Source organism: Schistocerca americana, chromosome 2, assembly GCF_021461395.2.
Source record: "Schistocerca americana isolate TAMUIC-IGC-003095 chromosome 2, iqSchAmer2.1, whole genome shotgun sequence".
Lineage (NCBI taxonomy): Eukaryota > Metazoa > Arthropoda > Insecta > Orthoptera > Acrididae > Schistocerca > Schistocerca americana.
The window spans coordinates 703,747,443-703,768,035 of NC_060120.1; the positions used below are offsets into that span (position 1 = coordinate 703,747,443).

Sequence of the window (20,593 nt, forward strand, 5' to 3'; positions counted from 1 at the left end):
GTAGCAACTGTGAAACAGTGGAAAATTTCCGGATTATCTTGATCAACTAAAATACACAAATAATCATTATCATACACTTTTATTCAGCTTTCAGCTATGCATTTCTGAGGATTTAACACCATCTAAATTAGGAAAACTCATACACACATGCATATACGATTTTCCTGTGTTACCATATAATGTCAGTATTTGCCGAGGAATTAAGTTATTGTGTATTTCAGTTTATGTTTATGACACCGTTTGCATTTAAAGTATGTAGCTGTGTTTAAATGACATAGTGATTGCCAAAGACAGGCGAGCCAATGATGCCAATCTTTATTAAGTACCACGACATAGCGACCTTCGGACTACGTTGATTGTACTTATTAATATGAGAGTTTTCGTTCCCGGAATCATAAATCCTTGATTTTTAAATATGGTGATCAGAAGCAGTCTGAAAGCTTGTAATGGTGTTGCATGGTTGGTTGTGCTGAGAAAGAACTGTTAAAAAGAAAATTCGATGCTTTGCCCCGTTTCGGATTTAATTAGCACTGAAGTTAGCCAATCAAGTCGTTGAGAGCAATAATTTAAGCAGCCTGTCAGAGACAGTGTGCCCAAACCTGTTCTTTGTTTGGTTTCCTCAAACCGAACAAACGTAGCTTTTGCTCGCATAGCTTAAATCTGCCAGCGCCAAAAAAGGTATATTTTAACTGGTAATGAGCATTTGAATAAGTAGTTACTCACAGAACCACAGACGTTTGTGCATTATCAAATTTTTATCGCGTGCAAGTGCTTTAATTTGCGCACGCAACGATCCGATTTGTTAATGTCCATGCTAGTTAAGTCGTAACGACGCGACGTATCGAACGTTTCTTCTGAACATTTATTTCTCAGTGGAACCTACCTTGCAACACCCTTACAAGCGTTTCAGACTGTTTCTGAACATCCTGCATATAGCACTGACATGAATTTTGATATCGTCAGGAAAGACGTGGAGGCAAAATGATTAAACTGTACTCGCATTCAGAATGACTGTGTTTGTATGTAATTCCAGTTCGACTATCCAAATTCAGTTACTCTGTAATCTCACTAAATCGGCTGCGGAATACGCAGAAGGGGTTCCTTTTTTACTCCCTACCAGGTTGAAGTGTGCAGATGGATTTCTTCGGTCCTTTTACTGAAGACTGTACATGACTAATTACGTTTACTTTTTTGTGAACGAGCAATTTCATTCTGCGAAGTCATTAGCTCTAATGCAGGAGATATAGATCTTGATGAATCTAGAAATGATACAAAAAATGCACACCGTATCTCTCTTCTAAGAACCGGAGGACAACCTTTGCTTCTCTTGAACTGAAAACTTTATCTTTCCTCCTTGTCCCCTCTCAACTTAAGAGAACGGTTTAAAGCCTGAGTGGTTTAGCATTAAAGTGCTACAGCATCTGTATATATGCATTGTCTGGTTACTGTTATTAATTGAAATTTTCATTCCTTATTAGGTCTTTTCAAGAGCGCCATAGCGATGAGTGGATCAGCTTCAAACGCTTGGGCGTTCACAAAGAATGCTACAGACAGGGCATTACGGTTTGCCAAATATCTGGGATATACTGGTAAAACTTCCACTGATCTCCTGAATTTCTTAAAAACCGTAAACGCGAGTACATTAGTGAAGAACATTACTGTTGCCCTATCGGAAGAGGTATGTACTGTCTTTTAAATACCGTCTTCAATCTATCAGCCGTTCGGAGTAGCCGAGCGGTCTGTGGCGCCTTGTCACGGTCCGCGCGGCTCCCACCGTCGGAGGTTCGAGTCCTCCCTCGGGCATGTGTGTGTGTGTGTGTGTGTGTGTGTGTGTGTGTGTGTGTGTGTGTTGTCCTTGACGAAAGTTAATTTAAGTTAGATTAAGTAGTGTTTAAGCTTAGGGACCGAAGACCTCAGCAGCCGGCCAGTGTGGCCGAGCGGTTGTAGGCGCTTCAGTTTGGAACCGCGCGACCGCTTCGGCCGCAGGCTAGAATCCTGCCTCGGGCATGGATGTGTGTGATGTCCTTAGGTTAGTTAGGTTTAAGTAGTTCTAAGTTCTAGGGGACTGATGACCTCAGATGTTAAGTCCCATAGTGCTCAGAGCCATTTTGAAGACCTCAGCAGTTTGGTCCCACAAGACCTCACCACAAATTTCCAAAATTTAATTTATCAAAAGTTGTTGTACCTTAAGAGCTAAAAGGAAATTACGTCCTCGGCATTTACGAATTTCTACTGAAAAATGTGTTGATGAAATTAATTTCCGTAAACAATATACAAGAGGAAGTGTGGTAATTGCGGTTGAAACTTTTTATGTCTGTATTCATAGTGGTTGCTGGATCAGAAAGATGTCCCTTCTTTCGGACATGTCCGAAAGAACAGAAATGACATACATAGAAATAAATTTTATCTATAGTTTCCGACTTACTCCTTCAAATTCACGTCATCAGGATGTCTCATTGCTGTTCCTGATCACTGTCAGGCGCATTTTATCGGGAACAGACGGTAACTTTTTTGCAGCTAGCAATGTGTCTTTATCAATTTCGCTATGAAGACAGGTAAATATGTAAGAAATTTTGAATATTTAGAATACTACAATAAACAGACTTAAGTGTGAGTCAATTCTAGTGGTGAAGTAAGGTAACATTTTTATGCTTCTACTATATTTTATTCTGTAACTATCATTTCATTCAGTAATCTCGGCCTATTTGGAATGAATTTTTACTAAGCCGACTATGTTTGTTTTCGTAATGTTGAAATTATCGCACATCTCTAAAATTAATAATTTATTCAACACTATTTATCGAAAATTAACTGAAAGACGGGAGAGATAGGTTTAAACCCTGAACATTATATCGAGGTAGTATTCAGCGTTACCTAGTAATTGACAGATCCAACTTTTTGATTGGGATGTCGCAGGAGAATGTCAACAAAGGCTGTTATAACAATAATGGTTGCAACTATTAACCAAAAAGAATGTTAAGAAAGTTAGGAAAATATTTCTGCTTAGTAGGGGTGGCAGAAATAGCCTGCAGAGTATCTCAGTTGTTAGCATTAAACATTAATCTCTGAGATCGATGAGGTGGAACGCAAAGAGAGCCCACTGACAAGTCTTCACGAACTTTCAGATGTTTCCGTTATTTATTTCATACCGGATTAATAATGGAGCTCACATGAAATACCATATCCACCAGTGTACACATTCGCCTTACGCCCAAAGATCGTGAACGCACCACTATCCGCCATACAGCCTCGAGTACAAACCAACTAGCCACACCATGTGCATCAAAATGTGCAACACTCAGGCGATTCCACAGGCACTAGATGTGCTACAGCCCTCACTCCAAGTGCTGCATCTCTCCCCAGCCCAGGCTATTAGACTAAGTACTGACTGTGTCCAATTACGCTGCAGGTGGCGAAAAGCTGCACTAGAAAAATAATGAAATATGAACGACGGAAATAAGAAAATATAATCATGCTCCCCTGTCCTTCAGATGGTAATAATACTAATTTAATAAATTACTCGGTAATCGTTGGCATTTCCACATCGAGAGGTTTTGCTGAGAAGCATGGTAATGAGTCAGATTAAATGAATTTCTGTATGCCAATTAAGTGGCAAAATCAGCTATTTTCAATCTGATAACTCTAATAACAAACTGATGCCGAGAGCCTTGACTGACCATTCTGTGTATCACATTACTCTCGAAAGTTCTCAAGTTATGAACACGTAGTGATGCCGTCACCACAGAGCATACGAGCCAGTCACGAGCACCTACGCGATTGCAAACGACGTGATAGTACGGTTCATGATCCGCTCGCCTCATTAGTTCATACGACACCTTCACCAAGCTTGCCCAACCGAACCAGTTCTTAGTCTCTGAAACGATATCTGTCGACTATTTTGTTTCTCCTCTGGAGGCAACTGCAGGTCTGATTTTGGGAAGAATCCGTACATACTATATAAATATATCTATGTATGTAAGTATGTTTCACATCTCTTCCTAAACCGATCGACCGATTTCAGGGAACTTGATACACATATCACTTACAGTCTGGAAAGAATCGCTATGGCGGTACGAACCATCTACCTATCGAAGGTGAAACAGAAGTGTAGCCCGTGACGCACGAACACCCAGACTTCATTCATCCGGTTTTTGAGAATAAGAGCACTACGTGACTTGTAACAAGTTTTACGTTTAATTTCAAACAATTACGAAACTTTTTCTCGCTGACGACCCCCACACCCGTACCGCCAAAAAAAGAAATAATGGAAGGAAAGAAGTTCATCGTTTATTACATTTTGGCTGTTCATGCTGTAAAACTGACGCTTCTCCATCAGGCATGACATTTTAATTGATTACTTCTTTGCGATTGACTATATTCACAAACATTTTCCACATAGTATTTACACATACCACTGAATCTACCTGCAAAATTATATCAGTGTACGACACAAAGATCCGTCACAAACAGCCAGATCATAAGTGACGCTTAAAATTATTAATTCGTTGTTATTAACTTATTTAGCCACACATTCCATAGGCAGTATTCACATATTACGCTGACTAAATCTAAAAAATATTATCATTGTATCCCGCGTAGACCAGGAGATATGACGTCATAAACACTGAGCTGTGTGAAAATGAAACTTGGGCGGAATTTGCCAAGGATAAAGGTGAACTAAGTGCACAGATATGTGTGAAATATATTAAATGTATGTGAATTATTCACTGAGGTGACGAAAGTTACGGGATAGCGACATTCATATGCACAGAAAGCGTTAGTATCACATACACATAGTATAACAGGGCAGTGCATTGGCGGAGCTGTCATTTGTACTCGAGTGATTTATGTAAAAATATTTACGACCGGATTGTGGCCGAACAACGGGAATTAACACAGTGATCGCCGAATTAACACTAAATGGCTGGGACATTCCATTTCGGAAATAATTAACGAATATAGTATTACGACGTGCGCAGTGTGAAGAATGTGCCGAGAATGCCATACTTCAGTGATTACCTCTCACCCAGGACAACTCAGTGGCCGATGGTCTTCACTTAACGACCGACATCAGCGAGGTTTGCGTAGATTTGTCAGAGGTAACAGACAAGCAACACTGCGTGAAATAACCACATAAATTATTTTGGGACGTACCACGAACTTATCCGTTAAGACAGTGAGGCGAAATATGTCATTAATGGGTTATGCCAGCAGATGACCGACACTAGTGCCTTTGTTAACAGCACAACATTCTCTCTCCTGGCCTCGTGACCGTTTCTGTTGGACCCTAGACTTCTGAAAAACCTCGGCTGTTCGTATGGCTGCCGATCGCAGTTGGTAAAATCTGTCGGGCAGACCATACGAAGGCACGGACGAAAGTTGTCAACATGGCACTGTGCAAGCCGATGGTGGCGCCATAATATACCTCATTCGCGTGGAATGGACTGGGTTCTCTGGCCCAACTGAACGGATCATGGACTGGAAATTGTTATGTTTTGCTACTTGGAGACCATTTGCAGCCGGTCAAGGACTTTATGTTCCCAAGAAACTGTGAAATTTTTGTAGATGATAATGCGCCATGTCACCGGGCCATAATTGTTCGCATTTGATTTGAAGAACATTGTGAACAATTCGAGCGAATGATTTTGACTTCTAGATCGCCCAGCATCAATGCCAAACAACATTTATGGGATATAATCGAGTGGTCGGTTTGTGTACAACATCCTGCACCGCGAACACTTTCGCACTTATGGATGGTTATAGAGGCAGCATGGCTCAATATTTATGCAGTGGACTTCCAACGGCTTGTTGAGTCCATGTCACGACGACCTGCTATACTGCGCCGGGCAAAATCAGTCCGACAAAATATTAGGATGTGTCCCATGACTTTCTGTCATCTCGGTGTATGTGGTATGTGTGTACACGGGTGAAATCACGCGTACAAACTCCTCCTAAAACCCTGGATCGAAGTCAGTCGATCTCGGTGCACATACTACTTACTATCTGGAAAGAAATACTGTGGACGTAAGAACCGGCAGCTGCCGTTTGGGTTACGGGTGATAATGTGGTGAGAGAAGGAGGTAGAAGGAGATGAATAGACAGACACAGGGAAGAATGAAATGGACATAAATAGGGAATAGGAGGGGATGGACAGAGCCTAGGTAAGAGGGAATTGGACAGAAAGGGAAGATGAAGACATGAATATAGAGAGGGGAGAGGAACAGATAGAAACAGAAAGGAAAGATGGAAAGACAGACAGAGAGAGGGAGAAAGAAGAGGTGTACAAAGAGGTGAGAAGACGATGGATGGAGAGAGGGGAGGAGGAAATTGCCAAAGAAAGGGAAAAGGAGGAAATGGGCAGAGAGAGACGAGTGAGGAGATGGTTAGAGAAAGGAAAGAGTGGGAGAAGGACAGAGAGGGAGGAAGGTAGGAAATGGACAAGGAAGAGGTAGGAGGAGATGAACAGAGAGAAAGGGAAGGAGGAGATGGGCTTGGATGGGCTGAGGAGGAAATGAAGGGTGGAGGAGGGCGTGTACAGAGGGGAAAGGAGCAGTTGGCTCAAGGGGGGTGGGAGGAACAGATGGACAGAGAAAGGAAAGAGGAGACGGACAGAGACAGGAAGGACGAAGTGATGAACAGAGAGAGTGAGGTGGAAGAGAGAGGGGGGAAGAAAATGGAGTGGGGAAGGGAAAAAGGAGGAAATGTACAGAGGGAGGCAATGATACAGATGGACAGAGAAAGAAAGGAGGAGGAGATGGACAGAGAGAGACAGAGACAGAGGTGAGGAGGAGATGGACTAAAAGCAGATTGAAATAAAAACCCACCTGGGCAACATCAGGTATTCAGCCAGTGATGGTATAAAGTAAAGTGTATCAATAATTATGATGATGTATATCTCTATAACCTCTAATATGGACATCCGTAATCAGTGCGTCTATCCCCAGAGTACATCGTCTCACTGTCTTTTCTATTGATTTCCTATACTAATTAAGAGATATAATGATTCGTTTTGTCATTGTCATAAATGATTTAATTAACACAGTGAATATTATCAAAGGTAATCATAATAACAGTACTATATTAGGATGTGCAGTTATATACGAATAAATTGTGTTTGGAAGTCTCTGTTGTTGGCTAAATGTGGAATTCATAACTTATAGTTAAGAAAAGAGCTATAATCCACGAATTTATTGTGACAGGATAGCCTAAGTTTGTTCTCTTGTGTCTGGACACCCACTGCCGAACCGGAACACGATGGCGCGTTTTTGACGGAACAACCGTGGACCCTCGTCGCCGAAGGCCGCTACAATCTGGTTCCTTTCATGGCTGGTGATACTGACCTCGAAAGACTGAAGCAAACGCAGAGTAAGATAACATTTACTCTTGAATCTCACGTAATATATTTCGATTTTTAAATTTTTTACATATTATTTGTGCTTGAAAGACACCATAAGTAAAAGTAACTATGCCGGATTTATGAGCAAAATAACCATGCAGGTATTTATAATACCTAACACTGGTATATAGACCTTTTAAGTATTTTCGTTAAGTTAAGCATAAGACATCAAAATAGATTTGGTTGATATTATTTATCTGAGAAACACGTATTTTTTCTGTGTGTAAACGTAATTGCTTATAATCGCCATTTAAATAAAGTTGTTCCATTGTTCAGTTTAAAAGTACTACTCCTCCTACAGAAAGTTGGATAACCGATTTTACAATAGCTTCTGAGAAATTTTCCTACTCTCGAAACAATACTGCGTGTTTTCATCTCCAGAGCATACCATGCTAATGACTGTTCCTGTGTCCAGCAGATACGCAGTTAACCAATTGTCCAGAAAACCCGTTGAATCAGAAGTGTATCCTAAGATGGCATACCTCTTTGAACGACACACCAGAATGATGTGTAATTCGTAGCAGGCCTACATTATTAAGTGTATGTAATACGTGACATTCATGTGTAGCATGGGAATAGCTACCGCCATCAAGTACAAATCTAAGTGAGTGCGTTTGTTGGATGCACATTTTTGACAGTATTTCATTTTCAACTGTTCAGACCATTCTCATCAGGATTCAGTTTTTCGTTTGACAGCTGGACACAGTCGTAATGTGTATAACACTGAAGAAAATAATCATATCCGTTGGTGCATTTTTCAAAAATACGCTAAAACAGATGCACTTTAAGTACATTAACTGAAGCGCATCGCCCTCCGATTCACGCGTAAAAAGTACCACCTCTGAAAGAGGAACGTTCTATCCATGGTAATTACGTAATTGGTCAAACTGGGTATTTGAAGTGAATGAAAAATTTATTATATTAACGTAACAGCTTGTCAGGACAGTTATTCATACACATCTTCAGTTCTAATCCTATTAACTCGTATTTCACATAACAGCAAAATCATCCACCAGCTTATATTATAAAGCAAAATCGAATAAAATAAAACAGTGAATTTCTCATCCTCGTCTCATGAAAATGTTAAATTTGTGAGGCGGCACACGAATTAAAAAGATATTTGTGGAACATGTAAGGAGTCTTTTAAGTAGATAATTGAATCCGTTCTGCATCATCCACATAAGAAACTGATTATACAGCGTATTTAAGAAGTTCTTTGACGAGTATCGAGGGACAGTCTACACTACTTCTGCGTGTAGATTGTGCGAGGCACACACACACACACACACACACACACACATACGGTATTTTATTCTCTTTCTTGAGAATATACTCATTTTATTTTCTCGTGTGTGAGTTATGCACATGAGATGCTGGTTAAGGTTGTGAAAATGAATAACAATATTTGTACACACCTTTTATTTAGACGCATATACGACTCAGGTTACAACAAGTGCTGCTCGATCTATTCAATGTTCCCTAAAGTTGCAGTTTAACCGTGCTTGTGTGTCAACCCTGTTTCATGTTGGAGCCAGCCCTTTTTGCAGACAGCAGTCGGTACTTTGCCCAACAGTTCCCAAACTGTTGTCTGCTCTTACGGAAATTGCATGTGGGTTCGAACAGCCTTTTCTTCTCGATGAGGTGCAGGGGGTACGGGTTGCTCATCAGTCCTCTGGTCTGATGCGGCCCGCCACGCCTCCATCTCTTGTGCCATCTTCTTCATCTCAGATCAGTGCTTATTCATAACGTTCTCAGTCATTTGTTGCATTTCATCCAATCTCTTATTACTCCTGCTGTTTTTACCCTCTTCATTCCCGCTTCTACCATAGAAGTTATTCCATGATGTCTTAACACATCTCCTATCATCCTGTCCTTTCTTCGTTTCAGTGTTTTCCACATATTTCTCTCCTCTCAGATTCTGGGAAGATCTTCCTCATCCTTATCAATCCACCTAATTTTCAACATTCTTTAATAGCACTGCGTCTCAAATGTTTCGATTTCCTTCTTTTCCGGTTTCCCCTATTCCATGATTAACTTCCATACCATGCTGGGCTCCATTTGTACATTATCAATACCTTCTTCCTCAAATTAAGTCCGATGTTTTATACAAGTAGACTTCTTTCCCCCGGGAATACTCCCTTTCTCAGTGCTAGCGTGCTTTCTATGTCATACTTGGTTCATCCGTTGTGCGTTTGTTTGCTTCCAATGTAACGGGTTCCTTCATTTCCTCCACTGCGTGTTCTCCAATTTTGATGCTAAGCTTCTCACTGATCTCATTTCTGCTACTCCTAATTACTTTCACCTTCCATTTCCGTTTCCTCTCAATCCAATAATTAGACTGTGCATTCCATTCGAAATATCTTACAATTCTTCCCCACTTGCATTAAGAGTAGCAATGTCGTCAGTGAATCATATCGCTGATATTCCTTGACACTATCCTGTTATTTCCATCGTTGGTTCTTTGAAACACAGATTGAACATCGAGGGAGAAAGGCTGCATTCCTGTCATACACTTTTTGCAATAATAGAACTTCATTCTCGCTCTTCATTTCCTAGCCCTAAACGTACTCCGTCCCTTAAATTAACTAGCATCTTAAAATTGATCATCATCTGTGAATATTTATGTGGGAGACAGAATAATTAGCATTCTGAAGTCTAAATCGCTGCATTAACTCCATATGAGGTGTGGAATAGGGGAGACCTAGTTCTTACACATTCTGAAAATGGCGTTCCTGAAGGTTGTCCACCTATCATAGTGTCCACTGTGCAAGCACGTGTGAGCTCGCCTCCCAAAATACACACCACATTTATATGTATAAGTACACACACTGCATCTCCTCCATGATTGTTTCCCAGTTGATAGCTTACTACAGGGTGGGGCAAATAAAATTGGCCTTAAGAACAGAGTCCCACGATACAAAGAAACACAGAAGAAGAAAGGAGTTAGAGAACTATCCTGACAATAGCAGGTGTTGAATTTGATCACCATTCATCTCTTGGCACTTTTGGGTCCTGGTCAGGAAGTTGCTGCAGGCGGATCAAAGCTGGACTCCTGGAATTGCTGCAATCTCATCTCAAAATGTTCTGTTGCAGTTCTTAAAGACTATGAGGGTTGTTGCGATACACCTTAGAGTTGAGAACTCCCTACAGAAAGCAATCGCACACTGACAGATCAGGTGACCTGGGTGGCCAGCTAGGGCCGCAATCAGACTCGAGAAAAATCCAGAAACCAGCATATAATGGGAATTTGTGTCATGTATTGGTATTTGTTGGAATCTACACATGGTGATCTGCCTTTCGTGCTACACATTTTTACAACACCAAGCATCTTATGAGCTCACAGGGATGCTAAGTCTCAACTGGTATCAAAGTAATCATAAAGACAACTATCAGGAAATATTCTAAAATCAAGAGACAAAAACCACAAGCATTGTTTTTAAAACGGAGGAATGAATAATCGACTACAATTCCACTGGCACTACAATACACTGCTCAGAATCAGACATTACCTTAAGGCTATCGCCGAAAAAACGGAGGCCTTCAAGAATTCACTTCCACACACGAAATAACACATTTTGGTAAAATTTGCAGATAAGAATAAAATCACGGAGGCGCTACCCTGTCATCTTAAATGAAACATAAGCATTAGTGATCCACTATGACCAATTATATTCCTTTCCACCACTGGACGGCAGAAGCTGGCACATATACAGTATGAGCATCCAGGTCACAGTGATCGCTAGGCAGGCTACCTACAGCAATCCAGCATTGTGTAACATCATCTCCGGATCTAGTCTCTCTGGCGGGGTTGATTCAATTTGTGTTTCCAGGATTCAGCCTAGTTATGTTTCCATTTTATGCACAATATTTCGAAGACGGGTTCAGCGCCTTCTTGAGATGTTGCGAGTATTGTTCTTAATTTGCACCCACTGCGTGGTTGGAGCCCATGCGAGACATCCAGTACAGATAACATCGCAACTCTTAGCTTCTGAAGTAGGCGAATGGGTAGACTGTCGAAATCTTGTGCAGAAGATGGAAACAGCAACTCAGCTGAACACCCGTAAGCACGCCATTAACTTTGGTCGTATGTCATTCATTACCTGTCAAATTCTGTCTGTGAAAATCTCTTCAAATCATTCACTTCTGTAACCCATTTATTAATTTCAAAGTAGTTTGTTTTGGTGTAAAAACTGGAAATTGATTCTAAACCCTTAAATGTCTTTTGTGCAGAGGGTGGTGCATTATACACTGAAGAACAAGTAAGCAACCTGAACGAGAACTTTGACGAGATTGTGGGGTGTGACCTGCGACTTCCGACAAGGGAAGAGCAGTTGAAAGCAGCTGCGTCCATCAAAGAGTTCTACTACAATGGCAGCGACATCACAGTGCAGGACAACTACACCACATGTCTGGTAGGTCCGAGGAAACAGAGTTACCATGTACAAATCCCTACTGATAAACGATTATAGAAATACTTTGACCTATTATGTTACATGCAATAAAAGAAGGTAAATCCAGAGGTAGTAGTATCAAAGAAATGTACAGAAAATTGATTTGAGACTCAAAAGACTACTAAAATGGCAATACAGTGAACATAATTATTTTAGAAAATGAATGCTATATCAATTACAATGATGTCTCACTGTTTCGTTTTTACAATGCTGTCCTATCGGTTATGTAGGGTCTGTGCCCATCTAGTCACTTCTGAAAAATTTCAAACATTCAAGTAAGAATATCAGCACTGCATTCCCGTGATCTTTTTTGGAACATCAATGATAACGTAGCTCTGTTGGGAACTGGTGGATAAAACAGTCAATTTACTTGAAGGCAATTTTTGTCAATGTTTTTGTTTGGTCCAAACACAACTGAAACTTAATCTAAGCACGTATCACCCTCTTCAGGAATATTTTACATTGTAGAGAAGTTTCAGTCTTTGTGACGCTTAATAGCGGACAGGGTAGCGATGGATAATGATCTAGCAATTAGCTAATAAAACGTCCTCTTCACGTAAGACAAAAGTTTTCGTACATTACTTCCACACTCATTCCCTTGGGAGTGAAAGAAAAAAATTGACCATAGAGGATTATTTTATGCGATGCGATTTACGTATTAATTCGACCAACTGAAACTCAATAGTATGCCGCATGATAAATTTATCACTGGCAGTTGCTTTTACAAATACGGTCAATCAATAGTAATCGTCCAAGCACGTGCTAACACATTTTGATCTTCTGACGCGGTTTACGATGATGGCATCCGACACATAACTTCAACGAATGTCGTAAGTTTTAGCGCGGTTTTCATGGACCAGTGACAAGTCTCTTATTATTGCCTTGATGCCGACTTTTCATTTATTCAAATATGTTACCTAATGTTTACAATCATTAATGGGGGCAGTATAGTTCAATACTGATGTTTTGTGCAGATTTCAAGTTCCCAAACTACTGTAGATTTTCATGATGTGTTTATCACATTTCAGTTGGAATCACATCGCTTTTTTGTGGAAGGAGTGGACGCTGCCATCCGGAGCATGGCTCGTTATTCCTCCAACCCTGTTTACTACTACCAGTTCTCCTTCGTTGGTACTCGCAGTACATTTCCTCATGGCCCAGGTAGGATTAAAATTAATTAAAATAGTATAATAGGCATATGACACTATTGATGCTACGATATTGCTCATTTATTCAGACATCAACGTATTTTACTATACAAATGTAACTCACTTCTAAAATAATTCAAACGTATCTCTAATTATAATTTTTTTCTAAGAAAAAATTTGTACAGATCATTTGCTGTAGAACTGCAGAGGATACTTGAACGCACATTAATTACTACTAAATGACTTGTACTAAACGTGAACCTCTTAGTGTCATGCATGGATTCTGGAAACGCTGTCGATATAAAACCCTACATGTTGTCCGAAAACTAGATGGTCCAAGGTGAAATTGTGGATTCAAGCTGTGTCGTCTTTCAGGAAGCTTTAACTTCTCCTTCAGCCCGAAGCAATGTACAGTAGGTCTACATATTTGACAAAGTGGCAAATGGTGGTAATAATAATAGTAATAATAATAATAATAATAATAATAATGAAATAATAATAATAACAGTAATAATAATGTGAATGACCTCGTCCAATGTCGTGTAGACTTGCAAGCATCGACCTTGTGATTGACGCAAGATGGCTTACATGTAGAAAGCGTGGGATTTCTGCCAGCAACACAAGGTAAGACACTGCGACGACGAAGTGAGGAAATTACATCCTGATGGAACAAGAAATTTATTTTAGGCGCAGGAAGTGTTGAGATCAGAAGGGAACCATATTCTGCCAGCCAAACTAATCTGAATAGGTATGAAGGGCACTTGCACTCCTTGTTGTTTTGCGTGACACTGTTACAGCACAGCCTAAAACTGATGTTTTAAGCACCTTCTTGCTTCGCCCCTTTGAAGAGCAATTCGGGGATGGCGATTGCATCTTTGAACACAATCTACAAGCTGTTAATAATGCACGGCCTGTGGCGAAGTGGTTACACGACAATAACATCCCTGTAATGGACTAGACTGCACAGAGACCTGACCTGAATCCCATAGAAAACGTTTGGGATGTTTTGGAACGCAGACTTCGTGCCAGCCCTCGCCAACTGACATCGATACTTCTCCTCGGTGCAGCACTCCGTGAAGAATGGACTTCCATTCCCCAAGAAACCTTCCAGCACCTGATTGAACGTATGCCTGTGAGAGTGGAAACTGTCATCAAGGAAGGCTAAGGTGGGCAAACACCATACTGAATTCCACCACAATCGATGGAGGGCGCCACGAATTTGTAAGTCATTTTTAGCCAGGTGTCCGGAAATTTTTGATCACATAGTGTACCTGTATCTGTCAAACAGGCACAGTTCGGCTCAGTTCCCAGTCAGATTAGTGCAGTTGTTGCTGCTAGATATGGCAGTTACGTGCACTGCATTTCCCAACGTGTATACACCAAAGTTCAAAATGTGTTCTTGCTACTGTACTAAGTGTGCAGAATAAATAACAGATTTTTATTTGTTATTCTTCCTGATGTTGCACGTTAAATAGTCAGCAGTGTAAATCCAGCTCGCACTTCCAGTTTATCGTACATCCTGTCCTTGTAGTAAGCAGTCATTTCGCAGAGTGGTGATGATTACTCATAAATTCAGAAATGGAGACGTCTGTGACCTAGAAAGCTAAGAGGGCCACAAGCCGAATGTTGTCTTATGTTTCATGACATTCAAGGAATTCACAAATTGAGATGGACGTTTTCGCCACGCTGTTCAATCTTCCTCGTGGTTTTCTGATTGGCGCCACTGATACTCCACTAATCACGTGTTATGTGTATGCGGAATCTGCAGCTGTGATAGTTATTATGCAAACTGAAAGTGGAGCGAGGAGAAAGGAAAGGAAAGGGAAATAATTATTGATATCAGCTGCATCGGCACTTCAGCGACGACAGATTTCACATAAAGTCCTCATGCAGCTGACATCAATAATTCGTTTCCTTTCCTTTTCTTTCTGCCCCCTCCACCTTCACTTTACTCCAATAACCCGTAAGGTGCATCGTTGTCTCCAAACGAACTTTCACATTCACGTTCAAACGAATCAACTGGAGAACTGAAATCTTAAAACGCTAGCTATACGTGTAACGAAACATTTGTTGCTGTCTTACTCTGAAACAAGCTGTGAATACTATAACCAGAAACCGCAAGAGGACAGTAGCGCCGGTGGTTTACAATCGGTAGGTTCTAGCAGCGCAATATATTCGGCTTACGTGCCTTTTTTGTTTTTACCCAGCTAATTGCTACACGCGGCATTTTTTTCTAATGTAAGCAAATTTTTGAAAGTAACAAATTCCATATATAAAGTTCGAGATGACTAATTTTAGAAGGATGTGTAAATAGTGTACAGGCAATATATGTTGATGAGTGTAGAAAGCTGATGTACGAATGGATCCACCTGTCTTCTTTAATCTGAACGTTTCGTGTTAAATCATGCTTCATTAGTCGAAAGGATGTGACGTGGCAGTTTTAAAGCAAGAGACGGTAACTATTGTCCACGCCAAAGAGCGCATTATCAGCAGGTGAGTGAGACTTAATGGAGTTGAGTAAACGGTGCCCAGAGAAAGGTCCATTATAAAGATGAAGGTGAGCTTGTACAGTAAAGGTCGCGACAAAAGTGATGGTTGTAGAACAATGGGGTAGAAGACAGAATAATGCCTTACAGAATGAACAGCGGCTACAGGACCAAACAATACGAGCGTAGTACAAAAAAGAAAAAAAACCTGCTCTTTAACTTCTCGGCGTCAACGTCATTAGAGAGAGAGAAAGAGGTTGGAGTAGGGAAAGACGGGTAAGGAAAGTAGCCATTTCCTTTACTAATAAATCATACTGGAAATTACATTAACAGATTTAGGTAAAGCATGGAAACCTACATCTTCATGACAGGGCGGCCGTATGAACCACCGCGCTCCATAGCGAAGGAGTCACGAAGGTACCACTTGCCTCTGTTACTACAGCTCAGAGTGATAATAACCAGATTGAATACCGAGAAAACGGTCGTGCGAAACGGAATACGAGTTTCTCTCGCCGGCCGAGGTGGCCGAGCGGTTCTAGGCGCTGCAATCTGGAATCGCTTCACCGCTACGGTCGCAGGTTCGAATCCTACCTCGGACATGGATGTGTGTGATGTCCTTAGGTTAGTTAGGTTTAAGTAGTTCTAAGTTCTAGGGGACTGATGATCTCGGAAGTTAAGTCCCATAGTGCTCAGAGCCAATTGAACCATTTTCTCTCACATTGCAACCTGAAAGCAATGGGTGAAGGCTATCATGTACTCTTAATATTTTGCGGGTACTGAAAATCATGTGAGTTATTATCACACCACATCTTATAGTTCGATCAAACTATAGTTATGGCTAGACTGAGGATTTCTTGGTAGTATACAGCAACTTATCGCGGATGGAGAGTCATCCAAAGATATAGAAATAATATCAGGTATGCCTCAATAATTGAGTGGGAAACCTTAGTGTTCAAAACATGTCAGAAAATCTTAATAATAGCCTCAGACGTTTTGCAAATGATACATTTATCTACATGATGTAAATTTTAAGTTGACAAACCAGAATAAATCGATAAATAAGCTTCAAGGGAAAAAATGTGTAGACTCAAAAGTTGATTATTTTTGATGGGGACATCAGCTGGTGCTAAAATTATCCGTCCACCCCAGCCACCTGGGGGGTGGGGCGGGAGGCAACTTTAAAATTTCAAACGGGAACCACCATTTTTTATTGCAGAATCAGATTCTACATAAAAAAATTAGTACATTTTGTCTTAAATATTTGTTTTGATTCTTTATAGTTGGCGCTGTAATTCAAGATAATCCATATTCTCATTTTTGCGTGGAAAATGGTTACGGATAAATAAAAAATACTTATTTAATTCGTAAATTTTGATTCGCTAAAACTAAAACTCTCCCTCTCTCCCCATAGGGTGAGGTTTGAGAGAGAGGAATTAGAATTTTACAAATGTTGACCGAAATATTAATTTTTCCCGCAGATTCGATAAGTTTTGCTTATTTCGTGGTCAACATTTGTAAAATGTTCTGCAATAAAAAACCGTGGTTCCCATTTGAAATTTAAAAGTTGCCTCCCGCACCACCCCCAGGGGGCTGGGGTAAAGGTCTGCACCAGCAGATGTCCCCCTCGAAAATAATTAACTTTTGATTCTACACGTTTTTTCGTGTGAAGCTTATTTTCCTGGTTTGTCAACTTAAAAAGGCAGGGACCCAACCATCATCGGGATAGATAATTCTGTTTGCTGGGGACTGGTGTGGTGTAGTGCTAACAAATAATTCTCATAAGACGCAATGTATCGGAGCAGCGTAGTACCAAAATCTCCTGACGAGGTTGCCGAAGATTGCCAAGTGTTGGGGAAGCTGTCCAAGGGGGTAATGTGTTCTCAGCCCATTCTGCACAAGACACAGTCCTATACGCCACTTCTTTACAAAATTTTGCCCTTCCTCACCTGGTACCCAGAGACATTTTCTGAAGAAACCGTTTCATGGAAGACATTTCCAGAACGACGAGGAGACAACTCTCGAGGTGTAAATCAGTGCCTGCACCAAGAGATCGATAATTAGAAAAAATGTGTCGCATTGAAGGGTGACTACATACGGAAGGACAAACTCCAAGTTTCATACTCAGCACCTGATGTTTAAAAGTTATAATTAAAACCTTATATCTAAACCTCTTATCTTCATGAAATGGCTGCATACTTGTTTGACATTACCGTGCTGATACCATACGTTTGCTTTTACTTTGGTACAGAAAATCGGATGATATCCAAGTGCAATGGCGTGGGTCACTATTTCATACAGACATGATCACAACTCACACGTACTGACTGGCCTTAACAGGATCCAATACATAACGAATTGTTTGTAGTGCAGGGTACTTACAAACCATCTTTTAATCAACACCATATGCAACTAGAATTGATAACCCCCTTGCAAAGAACGACGAGTGCTGATAACTTTCCCACCCTGCATGTTCGCCTTGATTGTGAACTATCAAACACTTTGACGCAGGTGGTCGACATCATCTTCGTCATAAATCTGTAGTGATTCTTATTAATTCTGTGTGGTCTTGCATACAGACTAATTGTAACAAGATCACCACATTGAATTGCAGGCCTCTTCTAAATCCATGCCACCACGGTTAGAATCTCTGGCTACAGTACGTATAGGCTGCATACTGTATGGAATTTTCGAAGTTAGGATTCTTTAATGTTAATGACTCTTCTATTTTCATTTACTTATTATGGAAAGACAAGAGGGTGGGGGAACGATGCGGGAAACCTGGACCGCCATACTAGGCAAGGTCCTATTGGAGGTGGTTTGCCGTTGTCTTCCTCCGACCGTAATGGGGATGAATGGTGATGATGAAGACGACACAACAACACCCTGTCATCTCGGGGCAGGTGAAAATCCCTGACTCCGCCGGGAATCGAACCCGGGACACCATGCTCGGGAAACAAGAACGCTACCGCGAGACCACGAGCTGTCGACTTACTTATTATACTGTACTGTATATAAGTCATTTAAATTCCATGATGCTTTCTCAGTTTCGCAATTTCCTCTGTATACGTGGCTCATTAACCATTCATTAATGTGTGACTAGCAATTGGAAAAGCATTCCACAAAGATTATATATTCCATGCATTTTGTGTAGCTGAGAGCAAACATAACTGATAGGTACACCCAAGGATGAGTTTGCCTCTATGGAAAATACACTACTTTTTTTCACTTACTTTCAGGTGCAGCTCACAATGATGATGTGAAATACATGCATGCAACAGACAGTCTGGACCCTGATTCCTCTGGAGGTATCATCCGGTCCCAGATGATATCAATGTGGACCAACTTCGCAAAATATGAGTAAGTAATCATCTTGCTAGAAATCCAAATTTTTTCACTAGGTGTCTCTTACGAAGAAGATAAAATGTGTAATATAGTAATGATGTTCCACATGGATCATCATTCATGGTTTACTGTACCTTTTACAATGGAAATGATGTAAATGTTTGCGATGATTTCATAAGTTTCTTGTGACTTAAGAGGAGTTCTGCGACAACTGATATAACTGTTATTGTTTCAGCAATCCAACGCCAGAAGAAACGTCTATACTGACAGAGACGTGGAAGGAGTATGACGAATCATCCCCATACTATCTGGAGATAAACAGACCTCTTCAGCTCAAAACTAACTTGTACGAGCCCTACATGACATTTTGGCACAATCTGCTGCCGTAAATACTTTTTATGTGTCACTAACAGTCACCTTAGGCAATTAAGAGAGTGTTGCAAAATGTTGAAATGGAAATGGTTACGCTATTACACATAATAATGGATATTACCTGAGGATCCAGGTGGCGGAATCTGTTTATTATGAAGTACTGTACGCTCAGTCTGCTATGTGATGAACTACTTAGCAATGTTAGCACTGCAGTTCTCACAGACAGAAATGTTGTACTGAATTGCTGTACCCTAACTTTTCTTAACAAGAATTCTGAAGGAGATAATTTTTTCACAAGAATTCTGTTTTCTGAAACATATGGTTTAGTGTCTAAACGCTTCTGTAAGAAATATGAAATTGATACCTTCTGGTATACCGTAAGGACTTTTTTAATTTTCTTAAGACTTCCGTTTTGTCTTTTCTTACCACACTGTATCAAAATAACAATTATCTTAGCTATAATTTATTTTGAATGCTTTGTTATTGTGTTACATGAAGTTAACTGTTCACATGTAGAATGAAATAAAAAGAATACAAAAACTAACACTTTAGCTTCGATGTTTTGGTGATAACTGGAATGCTTCAAATCACCAGAGTCATGATTTTTCACATAAAATATAACGTCTGACCGGTTGTGGCGTGCAGGTTTCACTTCCATGTTTTACGAAGGAGATTTATGTGCAGCCGAAATACTAAATACAATATTTGATAAAAATTTTAATTATATGAAATACACAATTATTTTTGGACAGTCAACTGGAGTCAGTGGGTTCCTCGTAACACAAGAAAATGTGACAAGACTTGTGATACATTAGTTTTCTTGTATTTCATTTTACTTCGAAGTTTAATGCGCTTTGGTTATTTTCCTACCTACTATGGCAGACCCATGTAAATGGACTTTCACAACACAAGTGACTAACCAGAGCATATTTAGTTACATGATAATTGAAAGTGTGTGTTTAGAATAGTGTATGAGTAGATCGTACCATGTCATGCGGTTTTTATACAGGGTTTCTTCATCATTTATAACTATGGTCCTACACTTATTATTTTACTGTAACCCTCGTTACGAAAACGGTAGCTGTAATTGACCCTTGCATATACACTGAAGAGCCTATGAAACTGGTATAGGCATGCGTATTCAAATACGGAGATATGTAAACAGCAGAACACGACGCTGCGGCCAGCAATACCTATATAAAGCAACAAGTGTCTGGCACAGTTGTTAGATCAGTTATTGCTACTACAATGGCGGGTTATCAAGATTTAAGTGAGTTGGAATGCGGCGTTCTAGTCGGCGTACAAGCGATGGGACACAGCATCTCCGAGGTAATGGTGAAGTGGGGATTTTCCCGTACGACCGTTTGACGAGTGTATCGTGTATACCAGGAATGCGGT

At 40.4% G+C, this 20,593-nt stretch overlaps 1 protein-coding gene across 1 annotated transcript in view; it reads left to right on the forward strand.

The window, feature by feature from the left end:
• Positions 1 to 19,734, forward strand: part of LOC124595290 (esterase FE4-like) — a 43,663-nt gene extending 23,929 nt beyond the window's left edge. Inside the window, exons 6-11 of the mRNA XM_047133973.1 lie at positions 1,479 to 1,678; positions 7,200 to 7,365; positions 11,627 to 11,808; positions 12,876 to 13,008; positions 18,718 to 18,838; positions 19,059 to 19,734. Coding sequence (XP_046989929.1) covers positions 1,479 to 1,678; positions 7,200 to 7,365; positions 11,627 to 11,808; positions 12,876 to 13,008; positions 18,718 to 18,838; positions 19,059 to 19,212 — 956 coding nt within the window. The 3' untranslated portion in view covers positions 19,213 to 19,734. The remainder of the gene's footprint in view (positions 1 to 1,478; positions 1,679 to 7,199; positions 7,366 to 11,626; positions 11,809 to 12,875; positions 13,009 to 18,717; positions 18,839 to 19,058) is intronic.
• The last annotated feature ends 859 nt before the right edge of the window (positions 19,735 to 20,593 follow it).